The sequence below is a fragment of the Passer montanus genome, unplaced genomic scaffold (assembly GCF_014805655.1).
Source record: "Passer montanus isolate IOZ18808 unplaced genomic scaffold, ASM1480565v1 scaffold20, whole genome shotgun sequence".
Lineage (NCBI taxonomy): Eukaryota > Metazoa > Chordata > Aves > Passeriformes > Passeridae > Passer > Passer montanus.
In genome coordinates, this window is record NW_024366592.1 from 360,285 (window position 1) to 382,894 (window position 22,610).

At 37.0% G+C, this 22,610-nt stretch overlaps 1 protein-coding gene across 24 annotated transcripts in view; it reads right to left on the reverse strand.

The window, feature by feature from the left end:
- PLEKHA5 (pleckstrin homology domain containing A5) overlaps positions 1-22,610 on the reverse strand; it is a 159,759-nt gene that overhangs the window by 121,579 nt on the left and 15,570 nt on the right. Inside the window, exon 4 of one of the 24 annotated variants that reach the window (XM_039708032.1) lies at positions 6,938-7,035. The exons of the other annotated variants lie outside the window; for them this stretch is intronic. Coding sequence (XP_039563966.1) covers positions 7,023-7,035 — 13 coding nt within the window. The 3' untranslated portion in view covers positions 6,938-7,022. Of the gene's footprint in view, positions 1-6,937; positions 7,036-22,610 lie in introns of those variants that run through there. 24 annotated transcript variants of the gene reach the window in all.

Here is a 22,610-nt window from a genome sequence, read left to right on the forward strand (position 1 = left end):
GCTGCAATCTGAAGTTTATATTATGCAACTTGTATTAATTGGCCTGTTCACTGTACAGAAAGATTCCACCAGCTGCAGTCTTTCTGTGACTACAGTAAAGGAGCAGATTTCAACTCTATTTTTTAAAAATTAAATGTTATGCCTTTAAAATAGAAAGTATTCTATAGAAAAAAAAATGAAAATCAACAACTTCCTGTAGTTATTTCCTGAGACAAATTTTACTGATTTTTTATATGCAATAAAGCTAAGAAGTCAGAGAGAAATGCTCAGTACTGGAACTCTTTAAATGAAATTCAATACAAATTCATTTACAGTCAGCTTCTACACTGCCAGTTTGGGATTATTACCACTTACGTATCAAAGTCATGCACCACTTTGGAGACTTTTGCAAGCCTTCATTGCTTGCAAGAACAAGATAAAATGATTAATAACCCATAGAATTCTTAATTATTTTTATCTTGTTAAAAAGTCAAAGGTCTCATGCAAGAAGAACAGATGGAAGGTGCTCATTTGAAACAAAGAGAGGCAGGAAAAAGAAAAAGTAAATCCAGGGAGGGAGCCGTAGTGCAGCTCGGGTCCACATGGGGGACCCAAGCCTAACACTTCAACAGCGCTGGCACCGAAAATCACCACAGCTCTGGGAGATGTCTAAAATCTTTCCAAAGTGGCACATCCAGAGAAATCATCTTTTAGACGATGGCTGAAGTAAGAATGAAAGCAATGCAAGCAGAGAGGATGGAAGGGAGGAGAAGGACAAGCACGTGTCAAACGAGGGACACCAAGGAGGGACAGGACAACCGGGACTGACCCCATCCCTGAGCCAATATTGGACAAACCCAACTTCAAATTTCCTCCTTGAATCTGTTCCTTGATTTGTTCCTTGACTCAGAACCCCCCTAACTGGGGGACAGTGCTTAGTGTTGTGAAGTTGTGTCATAAAAGCCTCCAAAACAGCCAGGCCTCAAACATTCTAGAACACTGAGGAATATTCTGGACACTTCTTCATTAGTTGTCACGTTAAATATTCCAAAATCATTCCTCATTACTTCTCCCCAGAGTGATTTGCTTCTTAAATAGTGACTACTTGAAAGCAAAGGCGATACCCCAAAAGCATTTTAATATCGAAGAAAATGACTTGAAGTTGAAGCACCATGGCAACTACAAGTTGCTATGCATTTTAAGTTTATCACTTCTTTTGAATTTCCATTTATAACAAACCAGAGTTGTTTAACACCCAAACACACTGACAGCCCAACCCTCCAAACAATGACATTTTCAAGTGTGATTCTCCATCAGTCAACAAACAAAACAAGAGAAAAAGTTAACAAAAGGTGTTTAACTGCAAGAATAAATAGTGAAATAATGAAGGATGGGGTGACCCTCAAAAATTGCTTATTGCTTTAACAACTAATAACATTCTTTCAAGTCTTTTCATATGGAGACATGGGGGTCATAGGGAAGTGAATGTGCCTCACATGAGGTAAGGAAATGTGAGAAATGCTTAGAATGTGAATGGGAAGCCATAGTAGGATAAATGAGGATATAAAGTAGAGATGAACACCTGGCAGGAATATCCAAGCTTTAAAAAAAAAAAATAGAAGTATTCGCCATGTGGTTGCAGAATGTCTTTACATTTCCATTTCCAACTACCTTCCAAGTCTAAAGTGTTCAAATCTGCACACGCAATACATCTGAAGACCAAATTAAAGTGCCTCTTTTTTTTTTTTTTTTTTTTTTTTTTAGGAAGGAACAATTTTTAGAGAAAAATGTAAATTTTTAGTAGAGATGAACCCCTGGCAGGAATATCCAAGCTTTAAAAAAAAAAAAAAATAGAAGTATTCGCCATGTGGTTGCAGAATGTCTTTACATTTCCATTTCCAACTACCTTCCAAGTCTAAAGTGTTCAAATCTGCACACGCAATACATCTGAAGACCAAATTAAAGTGCCTCTTTTTTTTTTTTTAAGAAGGAACAAATTTTCAGGAAAATAGTAAATTTCTAAAAGTCATAGAATCCACAGTGATCCATTTTCCATATGCTTCAGGCAAGAAGAGATCTCAATGACTTAGTACCTTAAGAAACTCTTCACATTTAAGCCGTTTGAGACCTGTTCTAATTCCTGTGTAGAGAAAAAAAAAAAAGGAAAAATATCCCCAGAAATGCAGCTTAGATTTAGTTCTTATGATTATGTGCCTTAACTACATTTTTAGCAAAACAGTTTTTTTTTTTAATTTTTATTTTTAAACAGAATTGTTATTTTTAAGCTTTCCTATGTTTTGGACTTCTGATGAGATCAAAATACTGCTCCTATCAGAAGAGTCACTGAATCCAAATGTTTACAGGGAAAACTTAAACACAGAGTAATTGCTAAGCACACAGTACAAGCAAATTTTTGGTGGAAATGCATTATTTGGGCTATAATGTAGAAGTTTCCCTTCTGGATTTATTTCAGTCTAGTTCCTGTATTGAGAAATTGGCAACCAGAACTCATTATTTTTTGTTACAAGGTTTTTGAAAAGTTAAATTCTTTAATTAAAAAATTATACTTACATTATTTTCACTTTTAATTTAATAACTAATTTTTCAATGTCCGGACTTTTTTATTTAATTACAAAATATTACTTAAACTTATGGGAAAAAAAAAAAGAAAAAATAAAGAAAAAGAACTGACTTCTACCTCAAAACTTCTATTTTGTTTCATATTTATTACTATATGCTAAAACTTTAATTTTTTTACTTTTTAATATTATACACTCCTAACTATACACTTGTAATCTCAGTGTTACTAATTAATTTTAGAAATCTATTCCATAATTTTAAGTTAAATATAATGCTCTAAAACTTTAATTTTTTTACTTTGTAATATTATACACTCCTAACTAACTATACACTTGTAATCTTAGTGTTACTAATTAATTTTAGAAATCTATTCCATAATTTTAAGTTAAATATAATGCTCTTTAAAGAGTTAAAATTTGCACGAAAAAGCTTAAAATTCTCAACATTTAAAACTTCAACACAGAACCATTTTCTCATTTACAAAATCGAAAGGCTCAAATAAATATTTTCTACTTTTAAATAGATTTTAAAATCTATTTCTACGTATTTTCTACCTTCCATGTGCTTCTTGCCAAACACAATATTCCTCTTGCCTCTAAGAGCTCCCCAGTAATGTGTAACTGGCCAGGGACTCTTTTGCACCTGACTGTGCCACAATAGTCACTTCTGCTATTAAAGTTACAGTTAAAACTAATGGTGGCAGTCTTTATGCACTTAAAGGATTATTTTTCCATTTCTATATGAAATATTTTGCTTTGTGAAAACAGTTCATAGATATTATGGACTATACTATGAAATTTATTGTTAAATATATAATATTAAATTTGTATATATATAATTCTATATTAATTATATATCTCAGCAGTTTGCTTCATAATGAAATGAGAAAACATGAGATATTTCATATTTTTGTTCTGTATTTTTGCAGCTGACTGTGCCTCAATAGTCACTTTTGCTACAGAAGTTACAGTTAAAACTAATGTTGGCAGTCTTTATGCACTTAAATAGAAGATAGTGGATTACTTTTCCATTTCTACATGAAATATTCAAATGAAGCACATGCATCCAGCAAGAAGCTGTGTAAAATGTATAGATTACGAATATTAAGTGTTTAATATAATAATTGTGTAAATGCATGCTGCTGAATGCATCTTTGCTGAAAAGGCCCCTAGGATCCACTAAAACAGGAAAGGGATGAAAAGTAGGCCTTCATGAAAATTTTTCATGGTCTGCAAGGTAATACTCTAAAAAAATTAAGAACTTTTACTCTGCTGCCTTAATTGACATTTCCAAACTAGGAGATTTCTGACCAGAAAGCAGCACAAAGGATTACATAATGGAAGGGACAAGATCAAGGACTATCAGATTTTTGTAAAAGGAAAGAAGTCTCAATTAAAAGATTCACGAATTGAAAGAAGGCACATCACAAAACATTTAAAATCCTGAGCAGCCACAATCCATGAAAACTTTTGAACATATGGGAAAACAAGCAGGGAAATACATCAGCAACTGATTATATTATTTTGACTATTGCCCATTTCCTGCTGATAAATAAGCAATAGCCTCTTTCAAAACCCTGTGAGCAATTAAAGGATCATAACATTTTACAGGAATTGGCTACAGAAGCAAGTAGAAGAAACAGGAACAGAACTTCCAACAGAGGGAGCTGGCCAAGCTCGCATGGTAGTCTTGATAGTCTCAAAATAAAACTCACAGGTAAACCAACCACATGGAAAAACTTATTCTCACCTCTGTAGGAAGCAGAATTTAAACATGCCAGCAGCCAGGCTATGTAAAAATGGGGAAATGTCACATTATTTCTTAAAAAAACCCCAAACCAACCAAACAAAACAACAACAAAAACCCAAAACAAACAAAACACAAGCCACAAAAACCACCCAGAATACGTTAAGGCAAGCAAGTAGCAAGATGTTCAGTTTTATTTCAGACATTTCAGTTGAATATGATCACTTAAAAACAAAAATCTGTAATCTTTTCCAGTTAATAGCTGCTTACAGGTCATGAACAGACCCTCAGACCCTTATAGCCCCGTGGGCAGCTGCAAATCAGCTGACAATTATTCCAATAATCTGAAAACTAGTTTTTATTAAAAGGGATTCTTGAGATGTAACCATGACTGCAAGATCAAAAAAAAAAAAAATAAAGAAAAAAATGAAAAAGCAAAAAAAGAAAAAAAAGTTTAGAATATTTTTTTTCCTGGGTTTAAAAGCTGCTAAAAATCCACAGCACTGCTAAATCTTCTCGTTTTCTGTAATTGCTTAAGAAACCACGACAGGGAATTATTCATTGTCACAAGTGTGAATGTCAAGCTGTGACCATCCTGACTCCGGACAGTTTGTGAAAGAACCCTTTGATGTGGATTTAAATTAAAAGGGCTCTTCCTCTTGCCCCCAAGGTGCTGTAAAATTCAAATGCAGACCTCAGTATTCTGGCTTCATTTATAAATTACTTTTTGACTGGCAGAAGGCTTCCAAGAGATTCTCTTTAAAGTAGATGGGAAGATAAGAAGGTGGCTGTTAATCATATCCATAACATGCATGCATATTGCAGCTACCAGCCTCAAAATTACCAGGATTTTATATTTTTAGCACTTGAAATTCTTGCAGAAGCAAAATTATGTTCCTAACATTTCTCAGAAGAAAAAAGCAAGGCACTTCAGTATTTTCACATGTAAGAGCTACTTGAATTAAGGGTTGGTAAGGATCTGTAACTAATTGATTAAGATGCCAGTTGATATCTACTAAAGATAAAATACAAATGAGCAAAATCCTCTCATATATTATATACACAATTCACGCCTGTCTACTTTTGGAAAAAAATGGAAATATTAGTTCCATCAGGTTACTTGAGGTTATGAGAAGACTTTCAAATACACTCCTGTGTATCTAGAAATTGATAACTGACAGCTCAGGGATGCACTCTGGCACCACAAGAACTCAGGCACATTAAAATACCTGTTAATTTGTGAACTGTAAGCTATAGATTTTCTTTATGATGTGCAATAAAGAACAGGAACATCTCTTGCTGCATTGTCTTTCCTAAGAGAATGACACAAAAACACCTTTGCTACAAGTGGAGAAGTAAAGCAGCCTCTTAACTTCTAAGCAAGGAAACCTCTTAAAGCCCTGTAAAATGCTGAAGTCTGTCTGAAAATAGACTCATTCAGGGATCAGCTCAGCTTCCATATCTTGCAAGTTTCCAGCCATTATTCCCCTGCATTGGTTCTTTACAATTATTTATGTAACATATATAGTATAGTCCATTTTCTGCTGTATTCAGATTAGAGACTCCCTTCAGAAAAGTTTCAGGATGCATCTGCCACTTCAAGCACCTCCTCACCCAGAAAAATGACTTAAAATAGCTCTGAACTACCTACCACTTTTGACAACTTTGTTATTTCAGAAGTTCTGATGTTCTTATCATTGCTACTGGTGAATTCTAAGCACCAAAAGTCCTGGAAGATTTTAACTCTGCCCCCTTGCTCAGGCAACAAATCCAAAATCCTTAATGCTGAACAACTTTTGCTAGCAGTGTTTTTGAGCCATTCCTTCTGCTCTTGCTCTTTCCTTTTCTTAGTTTTGCTGTTGCTCTTTTCATTTATTTTAATTTATGAGTTGTCATGTAATAAATTCAACTTACACTTATATTTTGGTAGTACCAATGTGATACACCATGTTACATGTTAAAAATCAACACACACTCACATTCATGAAAGTACTTCCTGCCTTGAGGGATTTTTGTTCTGCCTTAGTGTTGAATCTTCTTCCTAAAAGATTAAACTTTAATCTCTCTAAGCCAAATTTATTTAAATGTTTTGGTCTGAAAATTATAAATCCCAGTTACACAAAGCAGTGTTTATGAAGTCCTACAGTTTTCACTTGTTCCTTCTTACACACTGGCATAACACACTATTTCTCAACAAAGCAAAAAAGTCAACACCAGCATCAGAGTTTGTGTAACCCTAAATGATTTAAAAAGGGAGAAAAAAATATAAAACAAGAAGAAAAGAAAACCCTCAAGAACTTCACAGCAGTCATCAGGTAATCACCCTGGGGCATAAAACAAGTTTTTCTTGTTGACCACACCAACCATAAAATTCATAGTTTAGCATGGAAGAACACACTCCAATTAAGCAGTGGGGCACAGAAAGGATGTTTACCTTTTCCTTCTGTGCTAATCCTTGTTCATTTATAATCAAGGTAAGATAATTAATTGCCCAGGCTCCTCCACCCCAGCATTACTCATGTTTTAAGCAAGAAGTGGAACAAAACAGTGAAAAGCTTAGGAGACACTGTGTTTAAATCAAAGAACACAAACAGCTAAGCCAGCATTTTATTGCTCTTACCTGTTTGACTGCACTTGAAAGACGAGGTCCTAAACTGGTTGTAAATTGTTGTAAACTCTAAGTTCATCACCTGCACCACCACCCAGGAGAGCTCCAGTCACATGGACAACCTTGTGCAATACAGTTAATAAACTTAATACAAATCTCAACCCCACATTCAGCACAGCTTCACTGGGTAATTTCTGGTAGCTATGACACTGTGGGTCTTAAAGCAATAAATTAACTTTGCTGACGTGGTGCTGGTAAAAAGGACTCGCAAAAAAAGCAACTGACTGCTTTTCTTGCTCCCAAAGATCAGGTGCTCAAGTTTGAGCAAATGCTCGTCAAAAGGGATGCTAAGAACCTATGGAAGAAGTTTTACAGGCACTTTGCTATTTCATAATGTAAGATGAAATAGATACTGAAGTTTTGGACACAGGATTGCTCAGTTTTGACAGGTGTCTAAGGAAAATATTTGGTGGATCTTTTCCTAATTTGGAAAAGCGATTAACATCCAGATGCCATAAAAAAATAGAGAAAGGAAAGTATTACAAGATAGCTCTCTGAAGCTCAAAAAAATTAGGCACTTTCACACACTGCCACAACAGACATAATAACAGGACTCCTTCTCCCATAGATGAAAAGTCTTGCTTTATGCTTTGAAGCATATTATTAGTCTAAAATACAAGTCTTTATTCCACTTCATTTTAACCTGCCTCCCTTATGAGAGAAAAGGTGAGGGCTACACTTTAACATGTGGGTCACTTCAACAAGAAGCTTGAGTTCTGTTTGTCTTCTGCTTCCATGAGTCAAAAAACAATCCATGCCCTAAATTCCCAAATTACTCTTGCTCAGAGTTCTGAACTCCTATCCTGGCAATTAGTACCCTCCTTAAACAGCCAAGCTGCAAAGGTAGGAGTAGTCTCTACTTAAGCAAAGCCAAACCAATGCAGTCAGAACTGGATCACTCCTTTAGTCCAGGAACAGGTGGAACAATCTCATTTTACAGTCTGTGTCTAGAAGGAAGGTTCTGAGCCCATCAATAGCCCTGCATCATTTACAGCTTTAAGTACAGTGTTAGTGGTTCCTTGTCCTGTGCTAAACTCCTGCAGTTTTCTTCCGAAATAACATTTCTAATAGAAGAGCACTATTTGAATGCTCAAAAATAACCCACCACAAGGAACAGCCACCCCTAAGCCCCAAAACAAATGTACACTGATTTTACTTCCAAAACCACTGTCAAAGAAATTAGCATGAGTTAGATAAAAGATCAAAGCTTCTCCGAGAAGGTGACACAACTGCAGCCATGACTCACATTCCTTTTGTTTCTGAAAGAAACAGGTTTGACCAAGAGAAGAAGTTGCAGACTCAACATGCAGGGTGTTCTCAATATCCTGCTCCATAATGAGCTGTTACAATACCATTACTCTTGCACATAGTTTGTCTTGTCCAGATGAAACCACGGCAGTCAAATTGAATTTTCCCAGTGTCTTTTTAAACTTATTTCCCTCTACACTATTCAGCTACTGCCATGATGGGGTAGACAGCTGGGGCTGCCCATGCACCCTAAAAGTCAGAATTTCCTCCAGTCTATTCCTCATTGTACCACTTCTTCTCTGCTTCCAAATTTTTTCCAGACACATGAACTAAAATTAACTGCAGCGATGAGCTCACCAGCAGAGATTCACTTAAGGAAGTGCCCAAAGTTCATGCTTGCTCTATTTTCTGGAGGCTGGAGAACACCACACTTTGGAAGGCATCTGGTTAGGCAGCCTTCTCTGTGCTCTACCAGGGAATTGCAAGAAATTTAGGACACGTTAAAGATGTGAAAGCACAGTGGAAATCTCTGACAGCCATCAAACTGGAAATACTTGCACACAACCCAGAACTATGCAGCAATGCTACTTTGGTCTGGAGCTAGCACAGAAATATGCCAGAGATGAAAAACAATCTGAAAACCTTTTTATGCTCCAGAAAATTCACTCAGGAAAGATTTCTTGATTAAGCAGTGGATTCTCCAGCATATCACACAGAAATTAATTTTTGAACTTCTTCATAATATTTTTCCCACACAGAATAAATGCTTCTATCTGTTTACACAAAACCTTGTAGGGATTAATCATGTTTGAGCTCTAACCCACAGCAGGCACATTTGAAATAACTCACAGCAGATAAATGCCATTATGAACATGTAGCAAATTCATCCCTTCATGGTCACATTGGACCCTGTGCGTGTTTGCTGGCTTCCCCTGGGCTGAAAATCAAGGCTGAGGACAGCACCACCTAAATCAACATTCCTCCAGTGAGAATCTCACAGTGCTCTCAAGCTGGCACAGGTGACAACAGCTACAAGAGAAACTGAGATTTTAAAAACAGTGCAAGAGGGAAGATGCACAAGGAAAACAGGCAATGAGACAACGAAGGTGTCCCAGGGTAGCTGTACCCACTCTTGCTGCTTTTCTCCCACATAAAGAGGAAAAGCTGTTTTTCTCTGAGGTGATTTGCATTTGCCCCAGGAAAATTCCACTAATTGATACTTCCAGAGAGAGCACAAACTCAGTCAATCCAAAAAAGTGACTTCAGCTTATGAGCCTGTGTGTGACCATAGCCACAAACCCAAAGCTTCTCCCCACAATTATTTCTTGTACCTATGAAATAAGATCAGGAAATTCATCTACTGGCATGAAAAGGCAGTAGTTACAAAAGATGGTAAAAATGAAAATAATCTCAACTCCCAAAATAAGCGCGATTGTTATCAAGCTTGAGATGCCCTACAACAAACAAAAAATAAAGATTAGTCCATCAGCACACATTTTCCACAGATGTCCATGCTCCTCTCTTCCCATTTTGGATTTCCATGTAACAGAGGGAACTGTCAAATTTTGAAATTAGATTTGAAGCACAAATTAAACTAGGATTACTTTTAACACACACTGCAACAGACCACCAAAAAAAACGTCAATAGGGCAAGTACCAACAACAGGCTCCCCAAATTTAAAGAAGTTCCGCCTCTTTTTACCATATTTACAGGTAACAGTCATAACCTACACTACATCAATTAAAACTAAACGCAAAATATAAGAATGTACTTGTTTCTAGACTTCTAAGTCTTTTCAAAAGAGCAGAAAAAAAAAGGAAGCACCTATATACCACATCTATATATACATATAAAATACAATCATGTTATGGAGAGAGATGTTTAGTACCTAAAAACCTACACACACCTGAGACTTCATAACATTCTGTTTGTTTGAATGTACTGCATCAACAAACAGCCAACTCAAATAATAAATATATAATGGCAGATTACATCTGCACTGTTAAAGTGCTTGGAGCCCTACTCTTATTAGCATCGCTTAATTCAATTTATTTCACACATATAGCAAACCAGAAACATCTAGGCAAGCATTGTGTCTATAACAATTATAAGTAAATATTCAACTGCCACTGAATTCAAAACAAAATTAAAAACAATAACCAAACAAGAACAACAACAATCAAACAACTTAGTTGATTTATGCTTTATCAAATCAAACTTAGTTTGTGTGATAACACCCAGAAAAGCTGTCACACTCAGTTATCCTCCAATTTAATTTAAAATGATTTAGCATCAAACGCCTCGTGGAGAAGCACATATAAAAGCACAAAACCACATTACAAGTAAAAAAACAACCAAATTTTAACATTTGAGAGCATGAATCAAACAGAAACACTACCTCATCATCATCCATGGGACTTAAAGTGTTTGAAAAGCAAAAGAGATTTTCCTCTCTCTTACACAGTAATATTTTACTGGACCAAAGCAGAAATGAGACAACTTATGACACTGCTCTGCAGCCTCCCTGCATATTTTTATTTGTGCACCACAGAGCTCTCCCAAGAAGGTACACAAGTGTTGGATTGTTTTGGTTGGCTGCTGTTGGTTTTAGACAATTTAAAGGCACTACCAAGCTCCCTCTGCTGTTCTGTTTATTGCTGAGATGTCAGTAAAGCACAAGCCCAGGAAAAATGCCTTGTCCTAGACATGTCTGCATCACAAAATATGAGATAAATTTGATTACTAAGCAGACTAATTTCAACTTTTTTTTAATAAATTGAAAAGTGCCATGTTCCAAATTCAATGTAGTGTAGAGAAGATTTTCCTTAATAGTAACTGTAGCACTTAGCACTTCAAAACAAAATATACAAATAGGAAGTAGAAATAATCCTTGGTACAAAAAAATATAAATAAAATCTATAAACATAACAAACCCCACTAAAAACACAAACAAGGTAAAAGCATTGTAAATTTCTCCTTCACAGTTCACCACATTCAGGACAAGCTGGTGCCTTAATGGAAGTGGGTTAACTTTTATTCTGCATTTCAAATATTGATCTTTCTCATATCCACTCAGATATATATACAAGGGGGTCTTTAAGCATTCTCTTAACATCCCAGCAAACTCCAGCACTGCAAATAAAGAAATCAAACTGCAGCTTTTGTGAGGAGCTTGGGCGTGGTGCTTGCTCCCAGTATCCAGAGTGCATCACATCAGTCAGCTCTGAACTAACTTTGAGCCAACCACCTCAGTCTGAGCTTCAGTTCCCTCCCAGGTACACACAGCCAAGATCTGGAAGTCTACATTCAAGGTGGATCTTGATTTTTTTACTTCAGGGGGACTAAACTGAAAAATCACCTCTCATTTGTACTGGGATCCACAAAGGTGCCCAGTTTTCATCATTACTGAGCAAACTGCAATTTCAGAGACATTCCCCACTCTCTGTAACCTACAGCTGTGTTGGCAACCACAAAAGCATCAAAAACCCAACCTCCACTCACCCTGGTATCACTGACTTCTCACAACAGAGATCTGTGCTTGCAGTTACATTTTTGCTTAGTGCTCATCTTTCCACACCTCAGCCACAAGCTGATGTCCATGGGGGAAAAAATACTGTAATATTATCATTTTACAAAGAGCTACTGCTTCACTGACATAACATCACCCCATGATTTAGGCTGGGAGACACCTCTGGAGCTCATTTACTCTGACCCCGTGCTCCAAGCAGGAACAGCCTCAAACCTAGCTCAGGTTAATTAGAACCTTGTGCAGTCAAGTTTCAACAATCTTCAAAGACAGAGACCCCACGGCCTTTCTGGTCAAGAGCTGAGATGAAGCAGGTCATAGATTATGCTCCTCTCAAGGATAATTACATTTCCTTATCATCAAGAGCTGGTAAAAGCCCCTGCCATTGCTGACAAAATGATAGTTGCTGTGTCAAATAGCCCTGGAAGAGTTAGCAGCAACAGCAGCAGCAGCTGTCAATTCCCAATAACAGAGTTTCTGCACTGAAAACTGTTTCTGACAGTATTTTTCAAAGCACAACCATTTCCTGAAGTCATCTTGCCAAAACTGACAAAACTCTGGGTATTCAGTCAGAAATACTCCCTCTATTTCTAGGCATAGAAGTCCATATATTTACTGCTATGCTGTGATAACAGGTGGATCAAATACAGAAAATGTTTTCTGCCTTTAAACCCAGCAGACACATCAAATAATCCATGGAGAAAAACCAGTGCTTACAAACAAGTCAGCTAAATGAATGGTCTTTCCCTTATTTTATCAGCATGATAAATGACTTGCTCAATCACTTCTGAATTCAACTTCTTTTGTTGTTTGGGGTTTTGTTTTATTTAGTTTTTAATCAATTATAGTAACAAGTCAAAGACAACTTAAAGATTCAAATTCCCACAGGAACTTGTAGCCAAGGTAAACATTCCTTTTGCCATTATGTTATTTTTGGTGATTCCCTCCTTGATTGAAAAGCAAACTTTACCTGCTCAGTCAGCTTGGCACTCATTTTCTTATGTTAACTTCAATAGTTTAGTCTCTAGATATGATCTAGAAGTTCAAGAGAGGACCTGAATTTTTGATATTGAAACTGGCAGAAAAAACTACACTAAATATTAAAAGTTTGTTTCATGTGCATAGAAATACATGTGACAGTCAAAAGAAAACATGCAGGGGAAGCAGCCTTCCCCCAGTTTCAAAGTCACTTTTAAAAGTTCCTAAAAGTTTAGACTTTTACCTTTCAAGTGCTGTCCACAGGTTTTATGCTCATTTCAGAGAGTTCTAGTTATTTAAGGTCTCAACACACAGGGCTAAACCAGAGCAGTTAATTCTACAGTTCTGATGAATTCCTGTCAAAACAGTTACTTTTTAACCTGACTCATCTTCCATTTTGGCTATACCCAACAACATTATTTTTCAAACTTCTGTGAACAGACAGGCAAGTTGTTCAACTCAATAAACAAAATTCAGTTTTGCTGGGTTCTAAAGTTTCTGCTGATTTTGGAGGCAGCCATAAAGCAGACTTCAAAGAACACCTTCACATCTTTATTTCAATATCCCTCTTATGCAAGAAATAGCACCTACTTACTGTTTTAGTTAATCAAAGACAGTTTTGGGTATAAATAGAAACACAAATGAACTGCAGGGAAATACTGAGCTGGCATTACTTAAGTATGCACATAAAAACACTGTATAAAAACTATAAGCAATTCTACATGTCAGATTTTTTCCCCCATATAGCAGTACCAGGCAATTTGATATTTAGTGAGAAACATTTCAGCATTAACAAGCCCTCTTAAGGCAGATGGAGCCTATGGCAGCATAGAAGTATTTTCCCTGAATAGCTGAAACTGTCTGAGGAGCTGGTATTTGCAGCAGCTCTTCTGGAAAGTGGCACAGGTTCACATCAGCTCATATCTCACTACAAATTAGTCCTACAATTGACACATTTTCAGTTTGATGAGACTTGCCTTGTGGCTGCATGGATGCAAAAATTATGGTAAGAGAGGAAAGACTTCATGACCACAGGAAAAGGAATCTGTGGCACTGATAACTTTTACAGTTCCAAGCCAAGACGAACCAGTCCTGGCAAGGTGCTCCAAAGGTACCATGAAAACACAAATAAAAACCCCTGAACACTTTTCTCCTTGGAGTGAGCAATGATCTTTGAGCTTGGCAAACCCACATCCACTCTGTGTAATTCTCTGCAGCTGGGATTGTTCAGCCCTGAGAAGAGAAGGTTTAGGTGTCACCTCACTGTGGCCTTCCAGGGCATGAAGGGAGCCTGAAGGAAAGATGGAGGGGGTTATTTCTGAGGGTCTGGACAAGAGGGAATGGCTTCCAACTGACAGAGGGTAGGTTTAGATTGGATATTGGGAAGAAACTCTTCATTATGAGGTTGGGGAGGCCCTGGCACAGGTTGCCCTGTGGCTGCCCTATCTCTGGAAGTGTCCAAGGCCAGGCTGGATGGGCCCTGAGCAACATGGGACAGTGAAAGATATCCCTGCCATGGATGATCTTTAAGTTCCCAAGTCAAGCCACTCTACAATACAAAATTGTACAGCAGAGCCTGAAGGAGATCCATTGCCATCTTTCCCCTGTTCTGATCACATACTTTATACAGTCAGCACTTAAAGCAGCCTCAATCCACCATTGCTTCCAGCCTGCTCAAAAATTACACATCAAACAGTAGCAGAGAGCAAATGCTGCTTTCAAAAATGCAGCCTTTGACATAACTTCTAAGTTATGTCAAATTCCTCATCTTGTTTCCCGTATTCCAATTTCTCCAGCTTATTACAAAGTGTTCTGCAAGAATTAGGTCCCAAGAGTTTTTTGTAGAGAATGAAAATTAGAAAGCTGCACCCCAATAATTTTTGATGTGGACATGCCACTACATTAGATTAGGTGCAAGTAAGTACATTATGTGAGCTAAAAAGCTTGCACAGAAAAAAACCCTATTTTTAGGTAAAAATAGATTTCAAGTGTCATTATTGTATGCAGAAGAATTTTAAAGTAACTGCATAGGAAGCTGTTGTAGTCCCCCTAGAGTGGACTCCATTTTCCATTTAGACTTGCTTCTGGAAGACTGGAGATTTTTAATTTTTTTTTTTTTTCAAAGTTCTGTTTGTGCTTTTGCTGTCAGCAACCTGGCTTAAAAAGCAGAAGGCAGTGCCAAGATACTGGTTGCTGACTTCTTTGCCAAACAATTCTTCTATTGTTTCTCAGGATTTAAACTGACTTCTTTTTGGATAAAGGAGTAGTCACAAACCAGTCCAAATTAAAGAGCCTGAAAATTGGGAAAGCATGGCAAGATCTTTATCAGGACTTGGAAACTCACTCAACTATTCTTCAGTTTTGTTACTTCCTTATTCCCTCTTCAGAAATGGACAGCCATACAAAAAAAAGCCACCAAATACCTTTAAAAGCTTTGCAGAATACCTGGTAGGATTTAATTCAGGCAGTGTTGGTAGAAGCTTCACAACCTAATTTCTGGTGATGAACAACTTAAATGAACAAACTTGATTTAAAAAGGGTTAGTTTCCAATATTCTTGTTACTCCTTTGTTTAACAGATCACATGAGAACGCAGGTTTCCAGTGCTATTAGATAACTTATTCCTGATCTTGCTCCCTCCCAGCCCAAATGAGAAATCATTAAAAGCACATAAATCCTGCAGCAGGAATCCAGCTGCTGGTACACTAAGCTGCTTTCACCAGCTAAATTCTCTTTATAGCATTTTTTTCATATTTTAAAGATATTCCAGTGGCACATCCAGCAAATTTAGGAATTGATTCCCATCCTTTGAGAGCGTTTACAAGTCTATCCCCATAAATGCAGTCTAACAGCAAAACCCATCATTTGTGTCAGGGCAGTAATCTGTATTCCCACTCTTCCAAAGATCTGAAAAGGAACAACACCACAGGTTTTCTGTTTTGTTTGATAACATGAGGTAATATTGAGCGCAAAACACCAAACCTTTCACAGAACCTTCTAACAGAGAGCTCTTCTCCTCCAAACCCTTTTGGAGTTGTGCTTATACAACCTACAGTGATTTATTATCAGCAATACTAAGGTAAGTATTTGGCTTTCAAATGTTATGAATATGCAATTCTATATTCTGACATTATGTTAGAAAAACAGAAATTCATGATCAGAGTTGATCAACATTGAGATCCATATGTAAAAAAGCTTCCGGATTCACTACTCAAATAAATTCATAGTTTCACTAGTTAAAAAGAAAAAAAATCCAAATCCATAACTTCAGAGAAAAAAATATTGTCTAAATTATGATTAAACCTCTACTACATTTGTATCCCACTGGTTACATTTTCCAAAGAATTTATTTCTTGAGAGAATAACATAGAAATGGTAGTTACTTCCTAATAATCCAAGTACTGATCTGAAGTACTGAGTTTAAGAAAATAATTCTTCAAAGCCCATGTGCTTTGACAGAACAGATCTTGTGGGAAGAAAGGGAGAAATAAAGAGAAGATTTTGTTTTCAAGTAAATATTCGTCATTTAGACTGTTGTAAGCATCTTACTCTACCCTCCCCAAGCTTGTATCATCTAAATTAATCTCCTACTATCTCTAAAATGATCCCATGGGATTTCTGAAAGCAGGTACAAGTTTAATACTTCAAATCCATTTATAATCTGAAAAACAATTCAGCTTTCAAATCTCTTTGCCAGGTTCCAACTCACTCACCTAAACCCTTTTGTGCAAAAAGTCAATTACACCACTCTGAATCAATACTCAGCCAGCAGACAGTATCTAATGATTTCACAACTTTTATGTTTCTCTCATTAAACCTCTGTGCCTAGTAAAGCTTATGTAGGAAGATCAGTAAGATTTTCATGTTTACATAGTTTATTTTCAAAACAAACTGAAGCCAAAACATCACTATAAGCAAACTATTAAATCTTCCCATGCAGCCATGCTTTGTGCACACACAGCACCCATCAAAGCTTTAGTGATAAGATACCAGTCAGAGATACCCTGCAAGAGCTTCTCTAAGTACCTGCAGCACCATAATTAAAACAGCATTCCCTCTCATTGACTCCTGGCAAATTAAAATGTGTGCCCTGGTGATGAATGCTGCTCTCCAGAGCTGCTGAAGCAGGCTGGAGCCACACAGCAGGGCTGGGATCAGCAGCAAACACCTGGGACAGGTGGGATGCACAGGGATGCCTGGCTTTGGCCATTACAGGATTCAGAGGTGGGCTACTCCTGTATTTGAGGGGTGCCCCAATGAAGGCAGGAATCTGACTCCATGGTCTCAGAAGGCTAATTTATTATTTTATGATACTATATTATATTAAAGAATACTAAACTATACTAAAGAATACAGAAAGGATACTCACAGAAGGCTAAAAAGATAATAATGAAAACTCATGACTCTTCCAGAGTCCTGACACAGCCTGGTCCTGATTGGCCACTGAGTTAAAATAACTCACAGCATAATCCAATGGAACAATCACCTGTGGGTAAACAATCTCCAAACACGTTCCGCATGAGCACAACACAGGAGAAGCAAATGAGATAAAATTGTTTTCCTTTTTCTCTGAGGCTTCTCAGCTTCCCATGAGAAAAATCCTGGGTGAAGGGATTTTTCCAGAGAATGTGAATGCCACAGGCTACCAAAGAAAAGGAGTGAGCACAGGATTCCATGACTGCATGTGGAAACACTTTCCAGATGTTTTCAGCCACTTTCCTGAATGACAGGTGTTTCTTTCAGACCTTTGGAGCATCAGCCACAAGGGCCACCTCTCCTTGACTTGTGATTCCTCCTGGTAGCTCTCTTATTGGAATATACAGCAAATCTGTTCTTCACTTGCATTTCCACCATTTCTAACTTTGCAAGACAGGTATTCCAGGCATTCCCCAAATGAAGCTCTTCCATCTTTGAGCTCCTTTGTGTCCCCAGTTCCATTATATCACTTTCCTGTTAAACCAGTACCTTCTGGAGCATCAGCCACAAGGGCCAGCTCTCCTTGACTTGTGATTCCTCCTGGTAACTCTCTTATTGGAATATACAGCAAACCTGTTCTTCACTTGCCTTTCCACCATTTCTAACTTTGAAGACTTGCACTCTCAGCCCTCAGTGAGGTATTCCGGGCAATCCCCAAATGAAGCTCTTCCATTTTGAGCTCCTCTGTGTCCCCAGTTCCATTATATCACTTTCCTGTTAAACCAGTACTACTTTAGCATAGGACTATGCTCCTATTTCTAGACATGCTGAACTGGAACAATATTATTTCACATGTCAGGCCTTTAAAAATTCTACTTTTTCAACCGCAATTTGATTTTAAGAAGTCTGTTTTCTTTACATTGTGAATGAAGGCCACAGCTTCCAATTCTCCCAAATGGAAGTGATAAAATATAATCCAAATATCAATAGATTACATTTTTTCCTATCCCGAGGGCATGCAATTCTGTCAATTCAAAAGCTTAGCACCATGAAGATATCAATCGAATTTGAGCAAGTAGTGCTGCCTTTCAAATAGGAAAAGGAAATCTTGTTAAAAACAGACAGAAATCCTCACATCAAAAGGTCAGTCAAAAGCAGTGGCGCTGTGACAAATAAGAGCACACCTAAAAATCAAAAAGAATTATCTCCTTTTTACTTTCCAAATGAAATTATTTAAAAAAACCCACTCTCCTAAACAGCTTAGGACTCTCTAAGCAGTAGAAACACCAGTAAGGCAACATATTGATAAAGTTGCATATTTTTTTTCTAAAAACTTGCTCAAACCACGAGAATATCCATTCAAGAAAGCAACGTTTGCTCCAAGTTTATTTTACCGAAGTGGAAATAAAAGATTCAATTAAGATACTGGCTCAAAAGGAGACATGAAGAGGAAAAAAAAAAACCCAAAACCCAAACAACCAACTTATCCAACTTTGGAAAGTCATCACTAAAATTTAGGACCTGGTGGCTGAAGTGTAAAACAGCATCTACTACCTGCAGATTGCCTTTGTAGAGGTTCAAATCACTTCAGGGAACAACAAATTATTTAACTCCAAGTTAAAATTTAACTTTAGTGCCCACTGCACAAAAAGCTGTACCACAATTCACAAGAGTTGGGAGATATTTGAAAATCTCTGCAAGGCTGAAAGAACGTGGAGCTTGTACTCCTCTGTACTGTGTGTTACTGCTGAATTCAGTGTTCACCTTGACACACTTAAAGTGAGAGGGCAGTTTTCTTCCTAGTTATCTTAAATAAGAAACAGATGGTTATTTTTTTTTAAGTTATTATTTTAAAAAACAGTGGCAAAATCTGCAAGGAAAGGATTTTAATGTTCAAGTTGGTTCCTAAAGAATGAAGACTCCATGTCAGCTAAAAAGAGAAAAACCTTGAACCAGTATTAACACTACACAGATGTGGTTTTTTTGGTTATTAGTTTAATTTTGAAAAGTCCTTCTCCCCAGGCAAATGAAAAAAAAAAATCAATTAAGTAGTCAAAATGAGCAAGTATACAAAGAGGAAAAAACATTTAACAACATAAATTCTCTATAGAATGCCATTACAGATCTCCTAATTTTTTTAATGCTACCTATACAGGGTAACCAAGAAAATATTTTAATTGGCCTCTAACTTCATATTCTTCCACCTATTAATCTTGCGCCACAAAGAAAACCTTTAATCTGTTTTTGTGGCAAAACGATCTCCGACAAGCAGATGGTTAATTTTGGTCAGATAAAAAAAAATCCTTTAAAAGGGAGAGCTGAGCCATGTAAAATATTTAACATGAGCCACTTCAGCTGCCTCAAAACAGGTTACAAAAGATACAAACTCTTGATGAATTCACACTATTCAGTTCATCTTCTGCCAAGACAGGTCATATCTTGAAAACATTGCTGTTCTGCTCAGCTCAAAGGAAGCAGCTCCTGTATGTAAATTCCTGTCCTAATTTCATGTAGGGTGCTCATCACTCTCTCCTCAGCTGCCAGGACTGCACATCAATCCTGTTCCTGAGCATTTGGAGAAACAATCTTTCTTGTAAATATTTTCTTTCCTCCACTAAAAGTTTTATTTTGAAGAATTGTGTCCATTCAGAGGGATGCTGCCTGTTCCCACAGAGCTCCCTATTTACTGCTGTAACTCACAAAATATTTACATCCCTACAGCTGCTGATGCACATCAGCTCTTATTCTGTACCATTATCTTCTTTTGGGACTTGCACCTCCTCAGCTTTTCATGAGTCATTTCTCCCCAGATTATTACCCTGGCCATTACCACACCACCAGGTGAATCATACAGTAGGAACACTGGAAGAAGAGAACAGCAAATTACTGAAAACAAAATCCCCGCTTCAAAGACCATTCCACACACAATATTTATATGCTCTTCTTTACTACACCTCGAGCAAGTAAATATATATATTTATTAAATATCCAAGTATAGCTTACAAACTACCAGTGGTCTCATATAATTTTGGTGGTCAAAAGAAACACCAAAACAGCAATCAGAAATAGCTCAAAGCAATGTCACCAGCAAGCTCTAGAACTAACATTTCCATGGTATTTTGTGCAGTACAAAACATGGTCTAAAGAGCATGAAAAGCTCAGATGCTTTGAAAAGGGAACAAACACAAGCAGTGGTTTTCTACGCAAATTTAAAAAAAAATATTTAAAAACACAGTCTACCCAAGTTGCTAAATAATGGAAATGTATTATGAAATTCGCAGTGGTTTTCTACGCAAATTAAAAAAAAAAATAAAGTATTTAAAAACACAGTCTACCCAAGTTGCTAAATAATGGAAATGTATTATGAAATTACATTCTCCTCCATTCCCACCTCTTATTTGAGTGCTGAGTGCTAAAAATGTACCATTATGTGGAATTTAGTCGAGCAAATTTTTTTTGTTTGTTTTACCATTTCAATACATAACTTGGAAAGCAACCAGTAAAATAGCACAATTTATCTCTAAAAATAAGACCAGAGATTTTAGTGGCTCTTGATTATGTTTTCCTTACAAGGATCCTTTGCAGAAAAGTACAAGTTTCAGTTTAGAGCCCTGATAATTAGTGCCTGTGGGAATAAAGCAAATTATTTTTTCCACAGCAACATAATTTCCTGTAACTTTAATTTTTACATGATTATATTCCAGTGGTTGTTCAGACATAAGATTTTATTGTCTATGGTGTGATCAGGATTGGAAACAATCTGAGCACATTATCTGTGCTCAGTTCAATCTCCCTCATCTAAAAAAAAGTTAGGTTTATAGTTATTAAAAAACTGTGTATGATGAAAGAGTATTTGCCAATAAGCTGCACATAATTCTAGGTCTGCTAACGAATTCCTCTGCTTTTGGACTCAATTATTTAAGATGACAAAATCTAACAGATGCAAGCTATAAGTGCACCTGGAGGCAGAGGTGTTGCAGCCGCCTTCCTGCAGATGAGAACTTTCTCCCAAAACTCAGACTCCATCTTCAGTGACTGGGAAAAGCTTAATCCATGGAAAAGGGGTGCAGACAAATTGCAGAAATGCAGATGTCAGAGCTGCCAGTGGTCTGCAGAGAGGCAGCACTGCAGGGGGGAACTCCAAAGTCGTCCCCAAGTGGGCTCAGGGGCACGCTCAGGAAACCACTGCTGCTCTCAGAGTGGTTTATTTTCAGTCAGCAATGGGATAAAACTGTGTCTTACAGAGCTGTGCAAAAGACAGCAGATGCAACCACCCTTTCCTACTGAAATAAACAAATATCAACACTTTTTTAAAAAATAATGATGCACAAGGATGCTACAATTTAATCATCACACCTCATGAGGAGGACTCATTAAACACTTCACAAAAAGAACCAGTGTTCTACTTGACTAAAAAAAAAAGAAACCCAAACAAACCCTACATTCCCTTGTAGACATCTCAGCCAGAAATACTGGATCTTTCCCAAAATAAATGTTGGGGTTACAGAATTGACCGGGAAAATCAGTGATGCCATGGAGAGTTCAATGTCCTTCACTCAGGCAGCTCCAGAACCCAAACCAGACCAATCCAGATGGTGAACTGAGGCACTTATTGGTGCTTCAAACAGCCTTAATCCCTGAATTTAGAAATTCAACAGCATTGCTGCAAAGTGTTGTAAAAAACAAACAATGAAACCTCACAAATCACAGCTAGTCACATGCCAGACTTCTTGCAATCCTGCTGATGAAATTCCCATCATTTCAAATGGACTTTGGGAATTACTATTACATTATACCAACAACAACCAAAAACCCACACACATACATTCTTTTATTAACTAAAATGAAAAGCTAATTTTTGTTATTTTAAAAGAAAGAATAGATGAGCTCTTCCTACTCCATCACAGGCATTAGCCTAAGTTTTTACTTGAATATTTTAAGCAATGGCCTACCAGCACACAGGTGTTTATGCTTTTCATTTTTAGAAAGAAAAGGTATGAAATGTTCATCTCCCAAGTAAATTATTTCTAGTAAAAAATGCTGTCCAATGGCACAAAACTAAGTATTAATAAAGCTGTTCAAGGAATGCATTTTTAGTGCTATTCTTGAAAGCTAGTTTTACACTCCATAATACATTCATCTTTGCTTCAGAATGAGTATTTCATAATGTATTCATTTGAACTTAACATTACTTTGCTTACATGACAGCTACTAATGCTGTTCATTTTAAAATCTGTTTTATTCTCTGTTCAGCACTATAGTTTTTCATCAAGACCTCTAATAGTTATTTTCAATACCCACTTAATCCACTGAGAAAATCAAAGTGTAGCATTCAATAACCAAATATTCCTTCATCTGAGCATCATGAAGTTTCCCAGACAAAACCATGAAACTTTACCAGGAACATAACAAAAACACTGTGAATCAGTAGGGACTTACCTAACAACCACAACGCTATTTATCTCCTCA